This window comes from Eucyclogobius newberryi, unplaced genomic scaffold, assembly GCF_026437365.1.
Source record: "Eucyclogobius newberryi isolate DKJ021-1_F unplaced genomic scaffold, fEucNew1.0.hap1 SCAF_8, whole genome shotgun sequence".
NCBI lineage: Eukaryota > Metazoa > Chordata > Actinopteri > Gobiiformes > Gobiidae > Eucyclogobius > Eucyclogobius newberryi.
Window position 1 is genome coordinate 8456176 of NW_027316500.1, and position 22093 is coordinate 8478268.

General features: G+C 37.9%; 1 protein-coding gene across 1 annotated transcript in view; it reads right to left on the bottom strand.

Moving 5' to 3' along the window:
* The window catches only part of ptk7b (protein tyrosine kinase 7b), a 135556-nt gene that overhangs the window by 13319 nt on the left and 100144 nt on the right, over positions 1-22093 (bottom strand). Inside the window, exons 4-10 of the mRNA XM_072436615.1 lie at positions 20886-21070; positions 15744-15891; positions 10248-10378; positions 4096-4362; positions 3541-3677; positions 2830-2965; positions 404-523 (exon numbers count right to left, since the gene is read on the bottom strand). Of these exons, the coding sequence (XP_072292716.1) occupies positions 404-523; positions 2830-2965; positions 3541-3677; positions 4096-4362; positions 10248-10378; positions 15744-15891; positions 20886-21070 (1124 nt within the window). The remainder of the gene's footprint in view (positions 1-403; positions 524-2829; positions 2966-3540; positions 3678-4095; positions 4363-10247; positions 10379-15743; positions 15892-20885; positions 21071-22093) is intronic.

A 22093-nucleotide genomic window follows, 5' to 3' on the forward strand; every position in this document is an offset into this window, starting at 1 on the left:
GGCTCCTGCACTTTTGCCTTTACTGACCTTAGGAAATGAAAATGTAAACTTGTCTTGTAAAAAGTAGTTGAATTCGGTTACATTTGAAACTTCTTGAAAGGCACATTTGGAAAGTATTTGGACTTTTGCACTAAAAGATGCAGGTGAGCACTTCAGTGAGTCCTCTACAGTTAGAATGTGTGCTCTTCGAGGACTTACTGATCTAGAGACTTAAGGTAGCACAAAAACAAGTGAAAATGTTGGAATGAATTACTAGAAAAGGACAAATCCAATCTCCCCACCGAGCGATCAAAATAAAAATAAAAAAGCATAAATACCGACAGTCTTACTCATAAATTGAATTAAACTAACTCAATTTATTTTGCTCTGTCATACACAATAGCATGTGGCGCTCTGTACAGACCTGCTTTTGTCCAGCGGATGGTGGGGTTTTCTCTCCCTGTGGCAGAACACGTGACGCTCATGTCTTTGTCCAGCTCCAGACACTGAACGGGCTGAGGAGTCGGGGTGAACTTCAGCTTCTCTGTGACACAAATAAAACACTTATTACTCTCAAAAAGGAACTGGCTGTGAAGGTTCCGTCCACCTTTTATCCAGCACATTTGAAAATACTTCACATTGCACACAAAAGCCAGGTTCAAATAGAGTGAATTGAATCTGAAAATCCATTTCCACTTATTTCACACGGCACATTTGATATGAGTTCCAGTTCAGTTCAAATGTTCTAATTTAACTAGTTCTTAAACAATACAACGGTGTAGACTGGTCTTGTTTTAGACCGGGATCAGGCCCAACTGGTCCTGATTTAGAACTCATTAGTCATGTTTTAGTCCCAACATAGGCTGTGTCTTAGTCCTGCTTTAGTTTAGTGCAAGTGCGATATTTGTAAGTTATTTTTTATAAGCATGGCATAAACTGGTCTTATCCAAGTCCTGGTTTAAGCCATTTTTAGTACCTTGAACAAGAACTACTGGTACTATAAAGGTACATGAACTTCAAAAGGTCCCTGTAGTCCCTCACTGTGTTTTTATTCTGTCATGTGTGTTAATGTTTAAGCTGAATTACAATGTTTCTCTTACCATTACCGTACTATAAAGCGCACTTAATCTCACTTAATCTCGCAGCAACTGCCAAAAGATTCCGAAGAAAAGCTGGCCACTTTCCACGCATACTGCATTAATAAAGTTCAACCGACTGACTTATAAGACTGTTTTGTTTCGCTTAATGCGCATTATAGTCCGTGCGCTTTATATATGAAAAATGATTGAAAAAAGACCATTAATTGAAAGTGCGCCTTATAGAGCAGTAAATACAGTAGTACATTTTGTTTTCCTGCCTAAAAGTGTATGGTAATAGCAGAACTCGGACGAAAAAACATCAAGTATAACATTTTATCAACTGTAAACTTGTAAGACATGTGAGTCGCTAGTAATATAATCGTGCATGTGAATATTAGCGACAAAGGGTTTGTGAGAGATGGGAACTAGACAGAATTACACCTTTACTTCTCTCCTCTTGTGGTTTATAAATCAGGCACCTCTGCTTTAGCCAATGCTTGATATTTGCAAATCAAGTTGAGACTAACAAAGGTTAAAATAAATCCCTCCATCACAGTTCACGATCGTTTAAACAAAAGCATGTCAGAAATCCCTCTTCAGCTCGGAGGGAAGCGCTCATTGATGACATATTCAGGTGTTGTGGTTTCTATTGCGCGGCGGTACATAAATCAAATTCGCACCTCTGTGGGTGTCCCGGAACGATTCCTAGATCTTATTTTAGCGAGTGCGGACTGACGCCCACACCAGCCTAAAGGCAGGAGCACATGTGCATCGCTCATCTCTACGGCAACTCCCCGCTGAAAAGATAATATGCTCTTTGCTCTCACCGTGAGCTCGTGTCTGCGTAAAGACACGTCAAATCTGTATATGGATTTAAACAGATTTGTCTGGCACAGTGGTTCTCAAAGTGTGGCGCAGGTACACAGAAGTGGGTGTTATTTTTAGAAGAAATTTTACTTTTTAAGAGTGATTATCTGTCACCATACTTTTACTTCCACTTCAGTAATATTAAGTAACAATATTAACAATGAGTTTTGGTTCATCTTTCAGTACGAAGCAAAACCTTAATTTTTGTGTCAATTCTTTGGAAACACCAGAATCTGTACATTGCAATTAATTTTATATTTCAAATACAACAAGACCAGACAGGTGACAGTAGACAAAACTCAAAACCAGTGAAAAAAATTGAAAATTAAGACGCATATAAACCAAACCAAATCAAACCAAACCAAACCAGAATCTGTAAATTTAACATTTTGTCTCGTACATGTAACATCCAAACTGTTACTCAGTACTTTAGTATTTTGGGCAGTTTTATTTCTACTTGAGAGATAATATTTTAAAGCACCACCATTACTATTTTGTCACTTTAGTATTTATCACTCACCTTGTTCCTAGAGTTATTATATATCGTCTATGTTAAATACTTAAATACAATAACTGGTAGAGAGTTGCAGTTCACTTCCTTATTTAGTGTAATCAAGACTTAATACTGCACTTACTCCTGATTATGGTCCATGTTTAGTTAGTTAGTTACTGTAGTAATTGAAAATGTTAGACGTGGTTCAGACCTGGTTTTGTTCTTTGTTTAGCCAAAAGGAACCATTATAGTGTCAATAATTAATTAATCAGTCTTCCACCTAAAAGTCCAGATTGAACACTTTTTTGTCGTTATTCAAAGTGTCACAAACCAGTGATGAAGACGTACAACGTGCAACACTATGGATACAACCGCCATAAAACACAAAAGAAGAAGAAGAACCAGTCTTACCCAGCACAGTGACGCGCGCCTGCCCCGACAGCCTCCCGCCCACGGTCTTGGCCTCGCAGCCGTACATCTGCCCGTCGTACACCTCCACATTGTTGATCCTCAAGGTGCCGTTGGGGAACAACTTGAAACGAGAGTCCTAAAAGGAAATACGTGGAATTAGTGCATTTGATGACATAAAATCTGACTGACAAAAGAAGCCTCACAATTCAATAAAATGCTAATTTCCTGTTATTTTTTTACAGGAATTGACACGCAATCCTGCAGCATATAAATATATACATTATGCAATATGCAAAAGGTGTAAAGATTTGAATAAAAAACATAGAAATTTGAATGGTGGCAATTCGCAAATCTGACATTTTAAAAATTATCATAAGAGTCAACATTTCCTCTACAAACAAGCAAATATTGTTTTTAATCACCTCTAAAACCTGCTAAAGCTGTAGATTAGACCTGAACAAACAAGCTCTGAAATGCATGGGATTCTTGGAATGGTTTAGGAGTTCATATTTCAGTCGTCTCTCAAATGTGGACGCATTTAAAATATGGACTTTGAACAGGATATTTCTATTAAAATCTGAAATCTAATCTTTTCGCACTGCTCGTCCAAAAACATCACAAGTAGCTATTTTTTTTCTCAAACTGCCCGAGCAAATATGAATGAGCGTGTGGATTTAACAGTGCATAGTCGGCGTTGGCAGCATGTCTGACCTCCTGAGAGATGATCAGGTTGTTTCGGAGCCACACGACCTCTGGTTCCGGGGTGGCCCGAGCGTGACAGTGCAGATACCCGGGTTTGCCCTCCTCGAACTGACTGTCCTGAGGCCGCATCACCCACGCCGGGGCGGCTACAGGGACAGTCAAAAGGGTTAGGAAACATCCAGACACAAAAATGAAGACAGTGTAGCAAAAATGAGCAAAATATTACATCATTTCAAAACGTATATAAATGCATTTTGCTCCATGTTGTCAAAAGTATCTGAAATATAAACTAAATTAGAGCAAAAAACAGGACGGTTTGAGCTTTCTTGAATAGTTTCAGAAAGATAATCAGAACCAGCATAAGACCACCTAGTAACAAAGAAAGTACTATTGTTCTGTGTTGAAAAGAGTGTTTCTTTAATCATCATTGTGGTAGTAGTGAAGCAAACTGTGGTAAATGACTAACAAAGCATTAGCTCCTAAAAACACACATGACTTGCATTTGTTATCGTCTAAAAGACAGAAAATGCTTGTTAAACTAAAACCAGAGAGAGTGACACTTACTGGCCACGGTGAAGGTGACCTCTTGAGTCCGGCGTCCCGCTTTATTCTCGGCCACGCAGGTGTAAACCCCCGAGTCGCCGGCCTCAGTGGGACTGAAGACCAGGTCCAGCCCGTCCTGGAACACTCTCCCCTCTGTGGGCACGCGCTGGCCCTCCCTCTCCCACCACACCTCCGGCTCGGGTTTGCCCCGGGGCGCGCGGCAGGGCACCCTCTGCAGCGTGTCGGCCGTGAAGACGTGGGACGCCCGCGGAACCATGTCCTCGATCTCTGTGCGAGGGGGGGGGACGGAAACAAAAACGGCTCAGGTCAGAAGTGTCAAAGAGGAGCATATCACGTCATTTTAAAAGACTTTACTTTTCATATGGCGCAGATTGTTTCCTTTAGGTCTGTGATGTTATAGTGGTAGAATTAATAGATCATGTGATTGGGAAGATAAACATGTACAAAATGGTTCCTCTGCCTGTCGAAGATGCTGAATCTCAGAGGAACCTTAACTAGATAAAAGGCGGCAACAACAAACAATTATACTGGAACACAAACTCAAAAGGGCGTGGCCGAATCCTGCACCTGGCAATGTAAACTTCCATATTACTGCATTAAAGGGTCAGTCATGGCTTTCAGCTTCGTGTTATTGGTGACGTTTTGAGTTTTTGACTTTTCACACTTCACAAGATTTTATTAGTTTAAAATTGCTATCATAATTACAATTGATCACTTTGCATCATTCTGAGAGCCCTGGACAGACCATTGAATGTGTATCCTGATGCATTGTCAAATCAGAAATGTGCAAAAATACCCAGTAAGCATGGCAAATTATGTAAAATATTCTGTGAGCAATGTCGGGGAACAACTGTATATACCGGTAAGTGTTTTGTAAAGGGGGCATATGTAAACCAGAATAAATATGTGTGCAATTGAATGAATGGAAGAAACGTTTTTAACACTAGCTCATGTAACTAGATGGAAAGGACAGTAAACATATGCACATTTTTCTTCAGTGTTGTCACGAGTTGCCTGCTCTAAATTCAAGCCTACCGCCGTGAAAGTTACACAAAGAAATTGATTTCATTCGCAGAGATAATCATCACACCATCTTCAAAGCCACGGGAGCGCGACTGATTTCCAATTTCATGAAAAAAACAAAGCGTGTTTAATTCAGATTTACAGCTCTGTTTGAGATGCTTCCGATTTAGTTAGAAAGTAAGGAGGTTAGTAACAGGACGCAGCTAGAGAGAGTGAACAGGCCATGTCCATGCAAAACGGACTGGGAAGGACTCCATGTTAATCCTCTGTCACATGAGCGCGTGAATATTTGGTCGACACTTGTCCGAGCAGCGATTGTGTAAATATAGCATCGCTTTGTGAGTTTGTCTCTCATAAACTTGAACTTGAGCACTGGAGGTGGGCAATGTGTTGAAAATATTATTGTAATGATTATTAAAATATTGAGGATGTTGTTTTGAAGATATGCAACATTTATTGGTGGTTGTTAAGTGTATAAAGTGACATGTTTTCACTTTTGTGGGTCATTTTACAGTTCATTCACATTTGTCGGATACTAAGACCTGAACTAATACATTTAAAGACACGTTTTAACACATTTCTGTTGAATACAAGCAAGACTAAAATGGGACAAAACCAGAGACAAAACTAGAACTAAATAAAGGCTAAACCAGGTCTTTATCACGGATTAAAACTAGACTAAAGCAAGACTAATAAAGGACAAAAGCAAAACCAAACCACATCAACCAAGGACTAAAACCGAACAAAACCTGGACTAAAATGTTGAGACATAATATCTTTGAATTTAATATACTCCAGATATTATTTTTTGTTAATATCGCCAAGAAATCCTTCAAAAATAATTAATCTGATAAACTACTTTAATTTCAAATTGAATATGAAAAATGTACATAGGTCGACACTGGTCTCCTCGAGCATCTAATGAAACTATGGTGACAACGAGAAAACTTAATTAAATTACGTACTCTCTTTGCACTCAATAATAGTCAAAGCCCTTATTTAATTACAATACTGTATTTGACCATACTGCAACGTTTTTAATACATTCAGAGCAATAAAGGAAGCTAAAGGTATTACGCATTACAATTTTCTGTCTATAGAAATGTGAAATATTGGTTAACTTAGTTTTGTCATTTCTGACTAAAGTACATTAAGCTTTTGATCTGGAAATTCTAAAACAACAAAATCTGGTTTAATCCTTTGAAATTTTTATTTCAAAGGATTAAAATTATATAAATATTATATTTTGAATTTCTTTTTTTTTTTTCAAGTTTTAATACAGCCTGAGCAAGACACCCACAATGCCACACATAAAAAGGACTAATATACAAAAGTTATCCAAGTCAGGGCGGGGCGATATTGACAAAAATTAGTATCCTGATAATAGTCCAATGATATCATGTAAATCCAACAGAAATGTGCTAAAACATGTCTTTAAATGCATTTGTTGAGGTTTAAATACCAGACAAATGTGAAATATTTGTTAAACTAATCACAAAAGTACAAAAATATCACCTTTTATCACCTCATTTAAAAGTGTACCACAAAACTTAGCATTTTTTACTCAATAGACAATATTCAAAATGTGCATTTCTTCGAGACAACATTCACAATATCATGTAGATTATGTGATATACGACCCACCTCTGGCCAAAGTGCAATAGATTTACTTAAAATTATTTTCAATTACAAGTAAATCTAAGGCTTTACTGCCAACATTCCTGCTAAACGGTTAGAAGGAACTATATACAACCCGAATACCGGATTAGTTCCACCAGCCTGGAGTAGCACAGGTTAAATATATATGTACAGGTCCTTCACATACAGCAGAGCGAGCGTAAAGTACAGCGCGTGTGAGGTGGATTGATCAAACCGGGCAGCTCCTATAGCCCCTGGAATGTGACCCACTGTACCTTTAAAACACTTTCAACCAACCGACTGTGAAACGCTTCGGATTCTTCAACAGCGAAGTCCTCCATCTTTAAGAGGATTAAGATGAAAAACACATATGGCGGTAAATGATATAAATGAGCAGAAACTATGACGCAGTGACTCGTTAAAAGTGTCGCCCTCCCCAAAAAAAATAAAACTCCAGTGCAGCACGACACAATCCCCTCTAATGCCAGGAGGGATTACCATCAGATTAAGTGAATTAAGGTATTTAAAAAGAGCCGCGGTTCACTGGGTTAAAACTGCAGATACACTTGCTAATCCGCGGCCGCATTGGGGGGGCGCGGGGAAGAAGGGGGTCGTTTGTAATGAATGGAGAGTTTAGGACCAACATAGAGATAATCCTATTGGAAATATCTGACCAGCGCACACTTGTGCTCGAGAATGCAGGGCTGATTTGTAAAACGAGAAGACTCTTCGGTGCAGAGTTCACGATTTTAAACTGCAGCGGCCGCCTTCAATCGCGCATTAGAAAGGAATTGAACTAAAACGCGTGGATTTCTTTTGCCTAAGCCGCCATTGACTGTTGATAGACGAGATTCTCCTCACTTTTCATTGATTAAACTGCGTCTTGTGATCACTTGCCGACCAAAATAGAGTTGCGGCACTGGGCTGGCGCATTCACTTTAAATGCGCATTAAAAGTGGTGACAGGGGTGAAGAAGTTGGACGTACTTATCATGGATTTATCAGAGTAAATCCTGTGTCATTTGGAGAGGAAAAGAGGGTCGATTTACACAGCGAGTGCCATCGTTTATATCCGTCTTGGTGTAAAAGTAGATTGTGTCGAGAGTTAGTTGCACTAAATGTTTGGTGTTTAGGCGGAAATATCACTAAATGCCTCGTTGTTGGCAATATTATTATTAACCAGTCCTACTTATCAACACAACTAATCTGTAGAGCATGTAAAATGTATAAATTGTATTACAACCAACAAAACTACAAGCGATTACTACATTTTTACTATGGGAATATGCATAAAAACGCTGCTTTTTTTGCTGCTTTTCACTGAATTGAGTCCAATTTAGTCCAAATGCCTTAGTTTGGTCGTGTTCTAATTTAGCACAGCATGAATTTGAAGTTTGCTTTAGTTATATTTATAATACACACAATCTCAAGAGCATGACAAATGCAAAATGTCCAGATGAACAACTGGTCTTGACCCTAAATAGAGCAAACGCTGCCTTTCCCCTTGTCGTATAAAAGACAGTCGCTCCCATTGAATCTTTGAACGTTTTTGCATCTTAGACTGTAATTATTGTTCCAAGTAAATTAAAGCAGAACTACGTAGCTTTAGCAATACATCTCATCTGTACATGCTTTTCACATTTGCAGCTTTAGTTATTGTTATATTATCAAGTTATTTGGCTGTTTTCATGGTAAATCTGGGATGCTATGACAACACTGCACAGACTAGACTCAAACTCGACACCCTCTCGTCACGGTCCAATCTTCTTTGCCGGTCAGGAGTCTCTATTGTGTTTTTTAATGTGGAGTCTCTATTGTGCGGCTTTATTGTGGTTTTTCCTGTGTTTTCGCCTCATGCCAGGTGCCATTAGCCCGTACAGGAAACGTGACGGCGTAAACAAGACGGTGCTCTGGCAAACAGCTGGACGTCGAGAGGAAATGATGATGAGGAGCGACAGGAAAATGCATCCACGCCGAGCTGGATGTGGAGCGGTGTGGCGGGCCACAGCTGGGCCGGATGTCGATGGGAGAATGTGATTATCCCGGAGCAGACCTGGCTCTAAGTGAAAGGCGCGAGGCGAGCGGTGGATGGATAAATATGTAACGGCTCACACTATATCGCCTTGCACGATCACAGGTGTGTGCAACGCAGGCCTCACCAGCAAAACAACAGAAACAACTATAATGGGTTTACAATACGACACAAATCTATTCAGTCTCCAGCTATATTGAAATTAAAAAAAAAAACCTCTAGACTGATGCTTCAGCTTTTACAGATATAATCTAGTCAATTGTTTTAATCACTTAAGTTATTACTGTATCTTCTTTATTCAATTTGAGTTTTAAAGAAGAACTAATTCACATTTTTACCTTGTTGAACGTCTTTGTAAGTCCCTGCGATTGTTAAATATGCATTTTCGGGGCGTTTGAAGTGTATTGTCGCCCCCTGCTGTTTCTGGAGGGAAAACCAGCCTTGCAACATTAGTTGACGTCGACCCAAAGACAACTCTCCTGAGAAACCCTGACTCTTTTTAAAAAATATAGATATATATATATATATCTATATATATTTGGCACTTTACTTTTCTTTTTTTTAATAATTAAACCTCAACCATTACATTTAAAGTCTTATTTAAACACTGACATTGTATTGTTTGATTATTGTTTTTGATTATTGTTTTTGGGTACAACAAAAAACATTGCAATATTCATTTTGTCAATATTGCCCACGCCTATACAGTCTTACTTACACGCTTTTATGTGTTTTTGTCACTAATTCAGTCTGTATGTGCTATACTGTCATTTGAATGCAATTTGTAAATAAATAATGTTGCCATGTTGGCCAATGTAAGGCAAAGGTTTGTTTATTCAGGTTATGGTTAATAATTTCTACATCTATCCATATGAAACAAAAACAAGCACAAAGTCTTATTTGAAAGCACGCATGGACTAAGCACACATGTAAGCACACATAAACAAACTGTCAGCTGTAAGACTTTTTAGCCACAAAGTTATTGGACACTAACCATAACATAACCTTATGATCATAACGTTTGGACATTTCTTTAAATGGTCACATTTACCGTATTTTCCGGACTATAAGTTGCACCGGAGTATAAGTCGCAACAGCCAAAATGCATATATAAGTTGCACAGGAGTATGAAATGAGGTTGCAAATGTGAAAATAACAAATAATATATCATATAAGTCGCAAGTATACAAGTATAAGTATAAGTCGCACCCCGGCCAAAACTATGAAAAACCGTATATAGTCCTGAAAATACGATATTTGGTTGTTTTCTACCTTCAAGACACTTCAAGAGCACTTTACATCAGGGAACCACTCACCCATTCACACACAAAAAACTAAACCTTGTTGCTCCCATAGTTACTTACAATTCCCCCTCCTCTAATTATGACATATCGTGTATTACAAAGTCCATCTCCATCATCCAGTTTTTTTCTACAGTTCTTTTTTGGGACAGTTCTTACCAGCGATGAGCAGGGAGGCGTCCAGCGCGACCTTTGACCCCGTGAGTCCTCGCCCTACACATTTGTAGGTCCCAGTGTTTCTGGGTTTGACCTGAGTGATCCACAGGCTGCCGTTGGACAGAAGGATGACCCTGTGGATGAGAAACCAAAATGAGAAAGGCATTTGACGCACATGTAGACCGAGCGTCCCGTGTGGAAATAATCGTGGCCTTGAAAGTTTAAAACCGCGTGGAAATACAGTACACGGCGTGCAAACAATGAGAAGCAATTATATTTTGCCTCAAGGTGACCACAACATTAACACAAACCGTCTGTTTATGAGCATAATCGCAATTTTGTCAACAAGTTTGTACACCAGGTTGCCCTCAAAACTCAAGGAAATGTTATTTTTTACAATTTTTACATTATAACTATTACAGTTTTTGTTAAAATTTGTTGAAATGTTATTACAATATGGCAAGATTATGATAAAAATCTGCTAAAACTAACCTTGTATTATTATTTTTTAGTATTATTTCACCTCTTTTGGGACGTCACAGTGTCAAATGTTAGTGTTACGATTATTGTGAGAAAAAACGGCATGATTTAATTGTTATTAGCCATTATTGAGATTATGACCAAACAACAGGGAAATCTTCCATTTTCTTTACGCGATACTATTCCTCCAGTTTGTGATCAGCTTTATGAAATACAGACTAATACGACACATAAGTACGTACTTTATATTTAAATGCATTTTTTGGGACAGTAAATTGAATTACTTAACAAGACTTCATTTCGCTTCTAAAATGATTATTAGTTCCTACAAAACAATCACAGAGACGCTGGACCTGATGCAATACAAAGCCTTTCATTACACCTTTGGGGGCAACTCAATTTTCAACGTAATTGCCATGTTAAAATTCAATAAATAATGTATGTTTAATATCACGCAACTCCAAAAATCTCATTCAAACGAGCGAGAGGGGGAAAAAAGCGATATCTCATAGTGGCTGCTGCCGCACTTGGCCTCTGGCAGCCTGCAGGGGGATGTGAGCCAGAGAGGGACTGAAATAATTAGACAGAGTTGACCTAAAACTGGCTCTGAGGATATGCACACAGATGGAGAGATGCACGTCACAAAGAATAAAAAAGAATAAACAAGCGGAATATGGTAATGTGTAAAACAGAACTGGATTTTGGACTCGTTCTAATCCAAATAGTTGTCGCTTAAAATAGGGAGGAGAGTTTGGCGGCACAGTGGGATTTCTCATGAGGGCGAGATTTGTGTCGAGGCTCCAAAATAGAAATACATGAAGTGTACAGGGCGGATGCATGAGATGGCTGTGCGGTAAAATGACAGTATTTTGTGATATACATTTATAACAAGTAGGATTCTGTCCAGCCCGCACATTCTAAACTCCAGAAGCAATGAAATATGAACTGATAAACTAATGAACATGTTTGTAGAAGTATAAACTGCAGGTACAGCATGACCTTTCTATAAAAAAAAGACTATTTTGACAATGATATAAATAATTGCAGCCTTTAAAGTTCAATACTGTATTGCTGAGCTTGCCAGAACATAATTACATTTTTGGCAGTATTAGGTATTATGTTTTTACATTTTTAACATTAGTTCTGAAGAAGACATGTTTCTCATTGTAATTACAGTGGCATTAGTAGTATTTATTACACATTAGGACACATTTATTACATCACAAACTTATTACACATTATGACTTAAGCACAAAAGGGAGTAGGTTATTAAATGTTTTCAATTCAATTATTATAATTTTTTCACTATTATGTGTATTATTATTATTGTGTATTTATATAGAGCTTTTCCACCTTCAAGGCACTCACTGCGCTTTACTAGTCAATGAGGGTGAAGTGTCTTGGCTAAGGACACAATGATATTTCCTTTAGTGCTCTATATAACACAAAAATGACACAAAACATAACACGACAACAGGACACGACAATGAAGACATTTAGGAAATATCACATGGCAAGGAAATTGGAAAGGACTGGGTTTTACTTGGATGTTGAAAATGAAGATGACACTCGCTCCATTTTAGTTTAGTGTTCTGCGAGCCGGGAGGAAGGAGGTTTATTAACTGTGCAACTGTTTTTGTGGTGGTGCTGTTGGTGGCAGAATAAAAAAAGAATAACAAATAATGGAAAAAAATTAACAAGGGAATAAAAAGAAACAAAAAATTAAATGAAAAAATAGGAGTCTTCCATGTATTTTTTAAAGGACAAATCTGGAGTCATCATTGTTTGACTAGAGGTTTTGAGACGCTCTGCTGTAGTTTGTTGGTTTGTCCCACAGCGGAATATTATATTGACAAAACCCTCCACGCACAATATTATCTACGGTACATTAAATATTTAGACTTCCCAAGTGAGCTCTCGTGAGCCCTCACTAAAGGCATTCCCCTGACATTAAAGCATGTCAATAACAAACTGAATCCTGTTGAGATTCTGTGCACTCCAAGCACAATTTCAACACTTTGAAATTATTTTGAGCTATAATTTCTTAAACGGGACGACTGCAATTCCTGTGATAACGAACATACCGTGCAGTCATTGTGTCCTCAAGCGTGGCACGTTTCCCGTGTATGAAAACACAATAAAACAATAGTAGAAAAAGCTTCAGTTGTAGTCATCTGGACTCAGTTAGAAAAAAATAGACGTTTACACCGACACAATAAAACATTGAAAATCATCCCGTTTGAGAACCCAATATGTCCTGAACATGAAATACATCTTTATAGATCTTCATTAAATTCGATTAATAACCACTAATTTGATTGTAGTTCAAAATGTGCGTCGTAATTAACACAAACTAATATGTAGAGCATGTGTTTAAGTGTTCATAAATTATATGAAAAGTCCAACAAATTGCATATTTCAAACAATAAAAATGTGATTGTGTTAAAACTCTGGTGCTGCGTTCACAATAAGCCTCGTTTAGTCCAATTTTAAGTCCGGTTTTGTCCTAATGATGACAGCAGCCATTTCCATGCGCCCGAAATCTGATCATCTGATTTCCGGAGTTATCAGATTATTGAAATGTTGAGTAAATGCTTACATCTGATGCGAGTCATCTGATTGTTCACGTGCAGGTTTTGGCGAGGAAAATGATGCAAAAAAGGGGAAAACGAATGTAGCAAAGACAACAATGAATGAAATGAAAGACAAAATAATAAAGATTGAAAGAGTCGTTTTAAAATGAATTGTTCTTTGTCTTTCAAATGAAACAGTTACTCTAAAAATCCACTGAACATCTGACAGTTGTCACCAGATGTTTTTGATGATTAGATTTCTCTGGTGCATGCAAATAATCTAATCTAATTAAGTGCTGGCCCAGTCCTGGTTCAATTCTGGTCTTAATCCCAATTTGTATGTGAATTCAATTTATGTCAGCTTTTAAAAATACAAAACAGAACAACTCAGAAAACACAACAAAACAGAACAACTCAGAAAACACAACAAAACAGAACTCTAGCAGAAAGAGAAGAAGAAAAGGCAGCAAAAGAAATTAATATTGTAAACTTTGCCCATTTTCAAATTAAGTCTGTAATTTCCCTCCATTTTATGCATTTCACTTACGTCGGTCTGGTCCTTGATTGTTGGTTAAGTTTGTGCCAGTTTTTGTTGTAGCCTTCTTTTCGGCTGCTTAAAGGATGTCCTAAACATATCCATGTATAGTGTCTACAGCAGGAGTTTTGAGGCCCAAATACAGTATATCGTTTTGAAGTAAAATGAGACGATTCAATATTTATGAACAATAGAACATTCCAAAAACGCATGATAATGATGGACCACTTGGCAACCTCAGTGTCTCCAGCACCTGGTATTTCCTTGTGAAGAGCGAACACGTCTTTATCCGTGCAAACGCAGCAGCACTTGCACAAACGATCGGGACCAGGTGAGACGAAGGCGTAATTTCCCATGTTTACAGTTCATAAACGCAGCGTCACCAAAGCCTCGGCCCCTCAATCGTCTCTGACAAGCTCATTACACAAGCCACTAGCTCCCGATGTGAGGTCTTTTCAGCGCGCACAGTAATCACTTTAGCCGCTCCACCATCGAGATTACGTGGTAGAAGCAGGACGCAGTGCGAGAACGCCCTGGGGGAATACTTGCCCGTTGTACAAAAAATGGTTATTATGCTTATTATTTGTGTTTACGGAGGCATGCTGGGAGCCTGATTGTGGCCCCGAGCGTCTTTCCAACTCGCCGCTTCGGTCTTTTGGCGGTGATGGAGAGAAGAAGTGTTTAAATGATGTATACGGCTGTAGAGAGTGTGCAAAGCGATACTGTGTTGTACTGTAGTAATGGGTTTCTATAGTTATGGTCAATACAATTCATCTCGGGGTTAAAGTGCAACAAAGTAACAGCAGAGCGCAAAGAGCAACAGCAGCTCAGAGGGTCGTTCTGTCGTCGTGTCCTTCACCCACCAGAGCTCAATGAATAAAGACACGGTTATGTGACATGTGGGGAAATAACTGTATGAATCAAAAATGCGAGCGTCTGGTTTAAGGTTAAAAGAAAGAAAAAAAAGCACATTTGGATGGTGGTTATTGGACATTTAGTACATTTTTATCCAAGCATGTGATGGGTTATTTCATTTATTTCCCCTTTATTTAAGCAGGATAAAAACTCCTTGAGATTAAAAACCTCCGAAAACAACTTGACAACTACAGTGCAACAATTTGAGAGGCTTCAGTGCGACAGTGAAGAGCGAAACGAGTGCGAGGAATTATAATTATTGTTATAATAGAGAAAATCGACCAGAATAAATGCATAATAATAAGAGGAAAGTAGATATCTGTTTGAGGGCTGTAAAATTTAGGGCATCTAAGTTACTCATAAATATAACACGCACAGACATTTTAAAGCTCTAAAACAGTTCAATTAAAAAAAGTAAAACTGGCTTTATAGTAATTAGTTGACAACTCAATTATCCTTACTTATTTAGCACAAGCTGTATAATATTGTGATGCAACAATGAAGTCACAGAAAGATAAGTTCCAAATCTAAACTGCTGATGCAATGACTGAAGACAAATATGATTCTCTTGAGAGTTACATATGTTTTTTGATGTTTTGGGCCCCATAACTATCTGCCAATTTGATTTAAAATAAGTGACAGTCTGATAAGATAAGATAAGATAAGATATTCCTTTATTGTCCCACATGGGGAAATTTCATTGGTGCAACGCAGGTAGATACAGAGGTAGATACAGAAGAACAGATCACTTATAGGAAGTCTGAAAAACACTTTCAGTAGAAGATCTCCTATAAATAAATAAAAACTCCCATAGACAAATAAATAAATACCATTGCATGTGATCCCGACAGTAATTGCACATGAATATGTGTCACGACAGCACATAGATTGCACATGAATTTCACAGTAATTGCACATGAATTCCAACAGCAATTGCACATATGACAGAATTGCACATCAGTATTAGGTGATGAAGTGGCATTTGGAAACATGTACCGGGTTTTGTTGACCAGGAGCTCGCCCTCGTGGTACCACTCCTGCGTCGGAGGCGGGACAGCGGTGAACTGGCAGTGCAACATGGCTTCCTCGTTCTTCAGCACCACCTGGTCGTCGGGGGTAACCACAGGGCGCGGGACGCTCTTATCTGTGAGAGACAAACGTACAACGCAATCATAAATTCACATTTGGTAATACTAAATGTTTTTGAATGTGATTATACGGTCTTATTTTGATTAAGAAATAAAATGGGGGAAAAATAAATAAATAAACCTTTTGTGTCTGTTCTCTGACAGTGTATTTTCATAAAGGAGCAGCAGGGGGAGCTCGATTATCAGTTACTTAGTTCTACTTAAAACTACTATAGAATTGTACTTTGGTAGAAGTTAAAACAACAGTGACCATCATAAATTTGTGCTATAACAGTTGATCATACAATATTATTCTCTTTTATCAGCGATATTATTGTTTATCGTCCCAACCCTAGTATGTCGACGCAACTGTATCAACATGGTCAGTTTTAATACATAATGCATTTAAACATAAGATACTAAAATTGGATGATTGAGAAAAATGTTAGAAGTAACAATAGCTGATTTTAATCCATGTAAAAATAAATAAACAAAAAAGCTGTATGTAAAGTCAGCTAGCTTAGCCATCTTGCAAAAACGTAACATTGTTTGGTTTTGTACAATTAGAATGTTTTATTAATATGATTATGTAATAAAAGGTAAGGCAATGTATTGGATCGTCTTATGAAAGAGAATGCATGTATGATATTGACTTTTTCCCCTCTCATGGCATCGATATTTGGACAAATCTGGTGGAACGAGACCAGCTGCACCACGAGACACGACTGACATGATATATGCTGAAGGATTTATTACGGACAGGCGCAAACAGGACGTACCTCAGACATTTCAACACAGTATGAAGGTTTTTATGGATAGTATAATGTTTGCCATGAGGAAATATCAAAGTCACATGTGTAAATCTTGCATTAAGTATAAAAACAGGGACAGGTTGATGATGTTTTAGATAAATACACAATCCAATACTTTACAATACTAATGTAAAGAATAGCAAGTAACAGCTTTAGATGCAACATTATCCATTATCCACACATTAACTAGAGATTTGCTGATATGTATATTTTTTCTAATGGACGATGCATCAAATGATTTTGTGTAAGAATCAAGAGCCGTATTTTACGTGATGGCCATATTTTGAGTCCTAAAGAACCAATTTGGATATTTTTTCATAAATGACAGTTACTATAGTCTTTGTTACCGCGACGATGCACAATAAATAAAATAAAATGAATAATAATAGCTATGATTTTCAGACATCCACAGCCGTGTAGTCACATTTTGCAGAGCCCTTTTGCACTTGAATACCGGTATTCAAGGGAGAAATTGAGCATTGAAGTAAAAATATGTCGTAAAGTAGAATTTTTAAGTATCTGCGCGTATATTTTACAGTGGATACATTTTCTTTTTAATTCACTACATTTGAGAACAGATATCTGTAATTTCTGTTCAATACAAACAAAAAAAAGTACTTTTCTTTACCACTCATTTTTTTTCATAGTTTGAGTTGACCTAAGTTATACAGATAAAAACGACAAGAAAAATTAGGGATCGATTCAGTTGAACAAAAATCCAAATCACAACATTAAGTCTGAAATGATGCGTTTACTTTTTACACAAAAGCACATTTCAAACAGTGTCAATACTTTTAATTAAACAGATTTTTTTTGTTTCATACGTGTACATTTACTCAAGTGATTTTTTGCTCCTGCATCTGTACTTTCACTCAACAAAAATGAGTATTTCTTCCACCACTGGTCAGGTATTAGTATCAAATATCTAGAACAAAGCAGACTGTGATAAAATAACATGAAACGCTCATAAAAGATGGCAGAACTCACGTTGGTCGCCAGAGTTTTGAAGTCTGATGCAGTTTATTGGTAAAGCCATCATTCATTTTACTTGTTCAGCTGTTAAATCTCCCACTTCACATTATATATTGTATGTTCCAGCGACTCATTTCACCCAATAAAACATGAACAGCTCCATCTTATCCCTGTATCCACATTCCTGACACTTTTCGCCTGCCAACCTCCTGCTGCTGTTGCTGCTGCTGCACTCAGGCCAAAGCCAAACTCAGCTAGAATACAGAATTTACAACAAATAAACAACAATATGTACAAGCGAGTACCATCAAATACACACTACAATAACAATGTCTGAAGTAGGACATCATGCTTCATAAAATTACAATAAAGTATAATCATTCCTGCAAGTGCCCTAAAACATGAGCTGCAATCAATGAATCGGGCAAAGAAACAATGTATAAGCAAGTGATATTTATAATGTTATTGATATAATAAGGATTTATACAGCTCAAACGTTAATATACCACCAAATACTGCCATTAGAGCTGCAACTAACGACTATGTTAATTTTATGTCAAACCACTATTTCTATTGTACATTGAGAATTTTGAAATGCTTTATAAACCAGATAAATGTGGAAATATGTAAACATTAGGGGTTCTAGATAATATTTACATGTGTGTTTATTCTTTTTTGATTCGATAATGCAGCCGTCTTTGTTATAAAAAGGTCTTTTCATATGTGATATTGAATCTGTATAGTCCAGATAATGATTACGATGATCAAAATGCAACTAATCGACAAATCTGCATTAATTTAACATAAATTTGGTATAGTAAATATCATGTTAGACCTAGTAATCAGTAGAAATGTAGGAAAAATTATAATATCATGATAAAATAAGAAAAAAATCTCTAAATACTCGATGTGGAACGCTTCGCTTCACCCACTTTTTTCCCCTCACTTTTTTTGTTGCGCCATGGCAGAGAAACAATTGTAATGGTGCAAAGAACAAGAACACAGGGACGTCCCAGGAAGTCTAGACATTGCACATTGAAAACCGGTCTGCTTGTCCTTAAGGTAAAGGCGCCAAACATAATAGAAGGTGGCAATTTGGTAACATAAAACTGCACTGCGAGGCTTTCTTCCTGCGCAGGTTCTAAAGTTTGTGTGACTGACTGAACGACTGAAATGTGGCTCAGGTTCCACAGGCTCCACTGACCACGTAAATCTCAGTCTGACAACGGAACATGAAAATGCGGAAAAACAAGGCAAAAAGTATGATATAAAATACAAAAAAAACACACTATGAGAGATGTCATTTAAATCAAGAATGCACAAGAAAATATTTAAGTGGCAAAGCTTTCCAAATGAACACAAAATGGTGATCTACTGATTCGATCTCATTGTACATTTCATAATTGTGGTGTGTAATATGTGAATTGATCTTGTTGCCATTATTTGTTGTTGAGTGACTTTAATGCACACATATTAAGCAACATGGCCATGCACGACAATATACAATACGTTTTTATTTATTCATTTATTTATTTAATGTTTAATTATCCAGGTAGATCGATTGAGAACTAATTTACAAAGACGACCTGGTCATGTGGTGATGTAATGAATGCATTTTAATGGCAAAAAAAGCTAAGAATGAGTCTGGAAAAGATTTATGGACGTAGAAAAAAGCAGGAGACCTCCAGATTAATACTTTTGATGTCTCAAATTGGGTCAAATTCAAATGAGTGTTTTGTGAGGCTTGGCGCAAGAGGATCGGGGAACAGAACAGGACAAGGCCTAAAGTTTTTAAATCATGATATAAAGGGACATTTGTGACAACGATATAATCGATACAAGACAAAACATGTTTAATATTTGCACTAACTTGTTTAAGGGTGTTTAAGTGATAGTTATATGTTATGCTTCCACGCCCGATGTCTTATTTCTTATTATTGTCAGTGGAGAAAGTGTGAGGAAAACCAGCAGCAGTGTACACGGAATTATACCACAAGGAAGCAACATGTAACTCCAGGTATGTTTCTGGGGAGAGAAACATGGTAAAAAGCTCAGAAATGTTGTATTACGTGACCTTTCCTCATTCCTCAGCTTGTGTGAAAGGTATTTAACAAACACTGACTTGGGACGGTTACTATTGCTCAGAAATGCTTTTCCATTTTTCCTGAGCCATTAAGAGAAGAGAGTGAAACGTGGACGTATGTGTGCCGGGTGTAATATACCAGACTGCGCGGGTGCAGAGGAAAAAGGTGCTAAACATATTCACTGTAATCACATTAAGAATTCATCTTGGTTGGTCCTTCCGCTCTGTCGCTCAGCTAATGGTTTCCCTGCGCTTGCTTTCCCAGAACAGAGTGGAAATATTCAGACGTATATCAGGTAATTTACCATCAATATAACAGGTTCTTTAACGCAGCTCAGTCAAACATGCAGCCATTTTCACATATGCTCCATTTACCAGTGACGTAGAATGAAATTAAATGATGCAAGACGTGAAGTATTTTCAGGGGAATATATACTGCATGTGATACAAGTATAAGATAAACTCTTTGTCAAACTCTTCAAATCACGTACAATGCACAATACATTTTTTTTAAATGCATTAAAAAAAATTAAAACAAATTTAACTTTCAAAACAAATAAATTGTAGCTTCTTTAATATTTCCATTAGTGCTGCACAATATATCGCAAAAGCATTACTGCAATATTGGCTAATGCAATAATCAATACTGCAACTAATTAAATACATCACAATAAAATCGAGGCATCTGACAGACTAATAACTAATATGAAAGAAACTGAAATGCTAATAAAGGCTGATTTTATTCATAATATTCCTAATTAAATCTTATTAAATGATTCAGTCTGTGTTTTTATTTTGACAGACAAGTAATATATTACGGCATGTTTTTAATGTAAATGTACATAAACATCGCACTGATAAATCAATATCTTAGCATTTAACAGCCGCAATCATGTCCAATATTGTGCCGCTCTTATCATCATGCGGCTTAATCGCAGATTTCCATATTGTTTGTTTCAATTGCTATGGCAACGATGTCAGATTTTATTCACTATTTTAAAAAAAAAAACAGAAGATACCATTCAGCTCAAGATCAAAACCATTCTAAAACTCTTCAGGAAAGGTCATATTCCCCATTATTCATTCTTGTATCTAGTTTTGACAGCAGTTTTGGAATGGAGCCACAGTTGGGTCTGATACGCACCGATGATATTGAGCGTGAAGTTGCTGTTGCTGCACACGTGTCCCGCGGCGTTCTTGGCGCAGCAGTAGTACACGCCGTTGTCCTCCACCGACGCGCTCTTCAGGCTCACGGTGCGCTCCTTGCTGTTGATTTGGTGCGTCTTCTCCGTCAGCTTCAGCCCGTCTTTGAACCAGTGACACGTGGGTCTGCAAAGGAGAGAAGAAGAAGAAGAGAGGAGTGAGAGACGAGACAAGAGAGCAGGCGTGATGAGGTGGAAAGACAAGAGAAGGTGGAAAGACAAGAGAAGGTGAAAAGACAAGAGAAGGTGGAAAGACAAGAGAAGGTGGAAAGACAAGAGAAGGTGGAAAGACAAGAGAAGGTGGAAAGACAAGAGAAGGGGGGAAAAGACAAGAGAAGGTGGAAAGACAAGAGAAGGTGGAAAGACAAGAGAAGGGGGGAAAAGACAAGAGAAGGGGGGAAAAGACAAGAGAAGGTGGAAAGACAAGAGAAGGTGGAAAGACAAGAGAAGGTGGAAAGACAAGAGAAGGTGGAAAGACAAGAGAAGGTGGGAAAAGACAAGAGAAGGGGGGAAAAGACAAGAGAAGGGGGGAAAAGACAAGAGAAGGGGGGAAAAGACAAGAGAAGGGGGGAAAAGACAAGAGAATGGGAAAATACCAGAGAAGGGGAAAATACCAGAGAAGGGGAAAAGACAAGAGAAGGGGAAAAGACAAGAGAAGGGGAAAAGACAAGAGAAGGAGAAAAGACAAGAGAAGGGGGAAAAGACAAGAGAAGGGGGGAAAAGACAAGAGAAGGGGAAAAGACAAGAGAAGGGGAAAATACCAGAGAAGGGGAAAAGACAAGAGAAGGTGGAAAAGACAAGAGAAGGTGGAAAAGACAAGAGAAGGTGGAAAAGACAAGAGAAGGGGAAAAGACAAGAGAAGGGGAAAAGACAAGAGAAGAGGAAAAGACAAGAGAAGAGGAAAAGACAAGAGAAGGGGAAAAGACAAGAGAAGGGGAAAAGACAAGAGAAGGGGAAAAGACAAGAGAAGGGGTAAAGACAAGAGAAGGGGAAAAGACAAGAGAAGGGGAAAAGACAAGAGAAGGGGAAAAGACAAGAGAAGGGGAAAATACCAGAGAAGGGGAAAAGACAAGAGAAGGGGAAAAGACAAGAGAAGGGGAAAAGACAAGAGAAGGAGAAAAGACAAGAGAAGGGGGAAAAGACAAGAGAA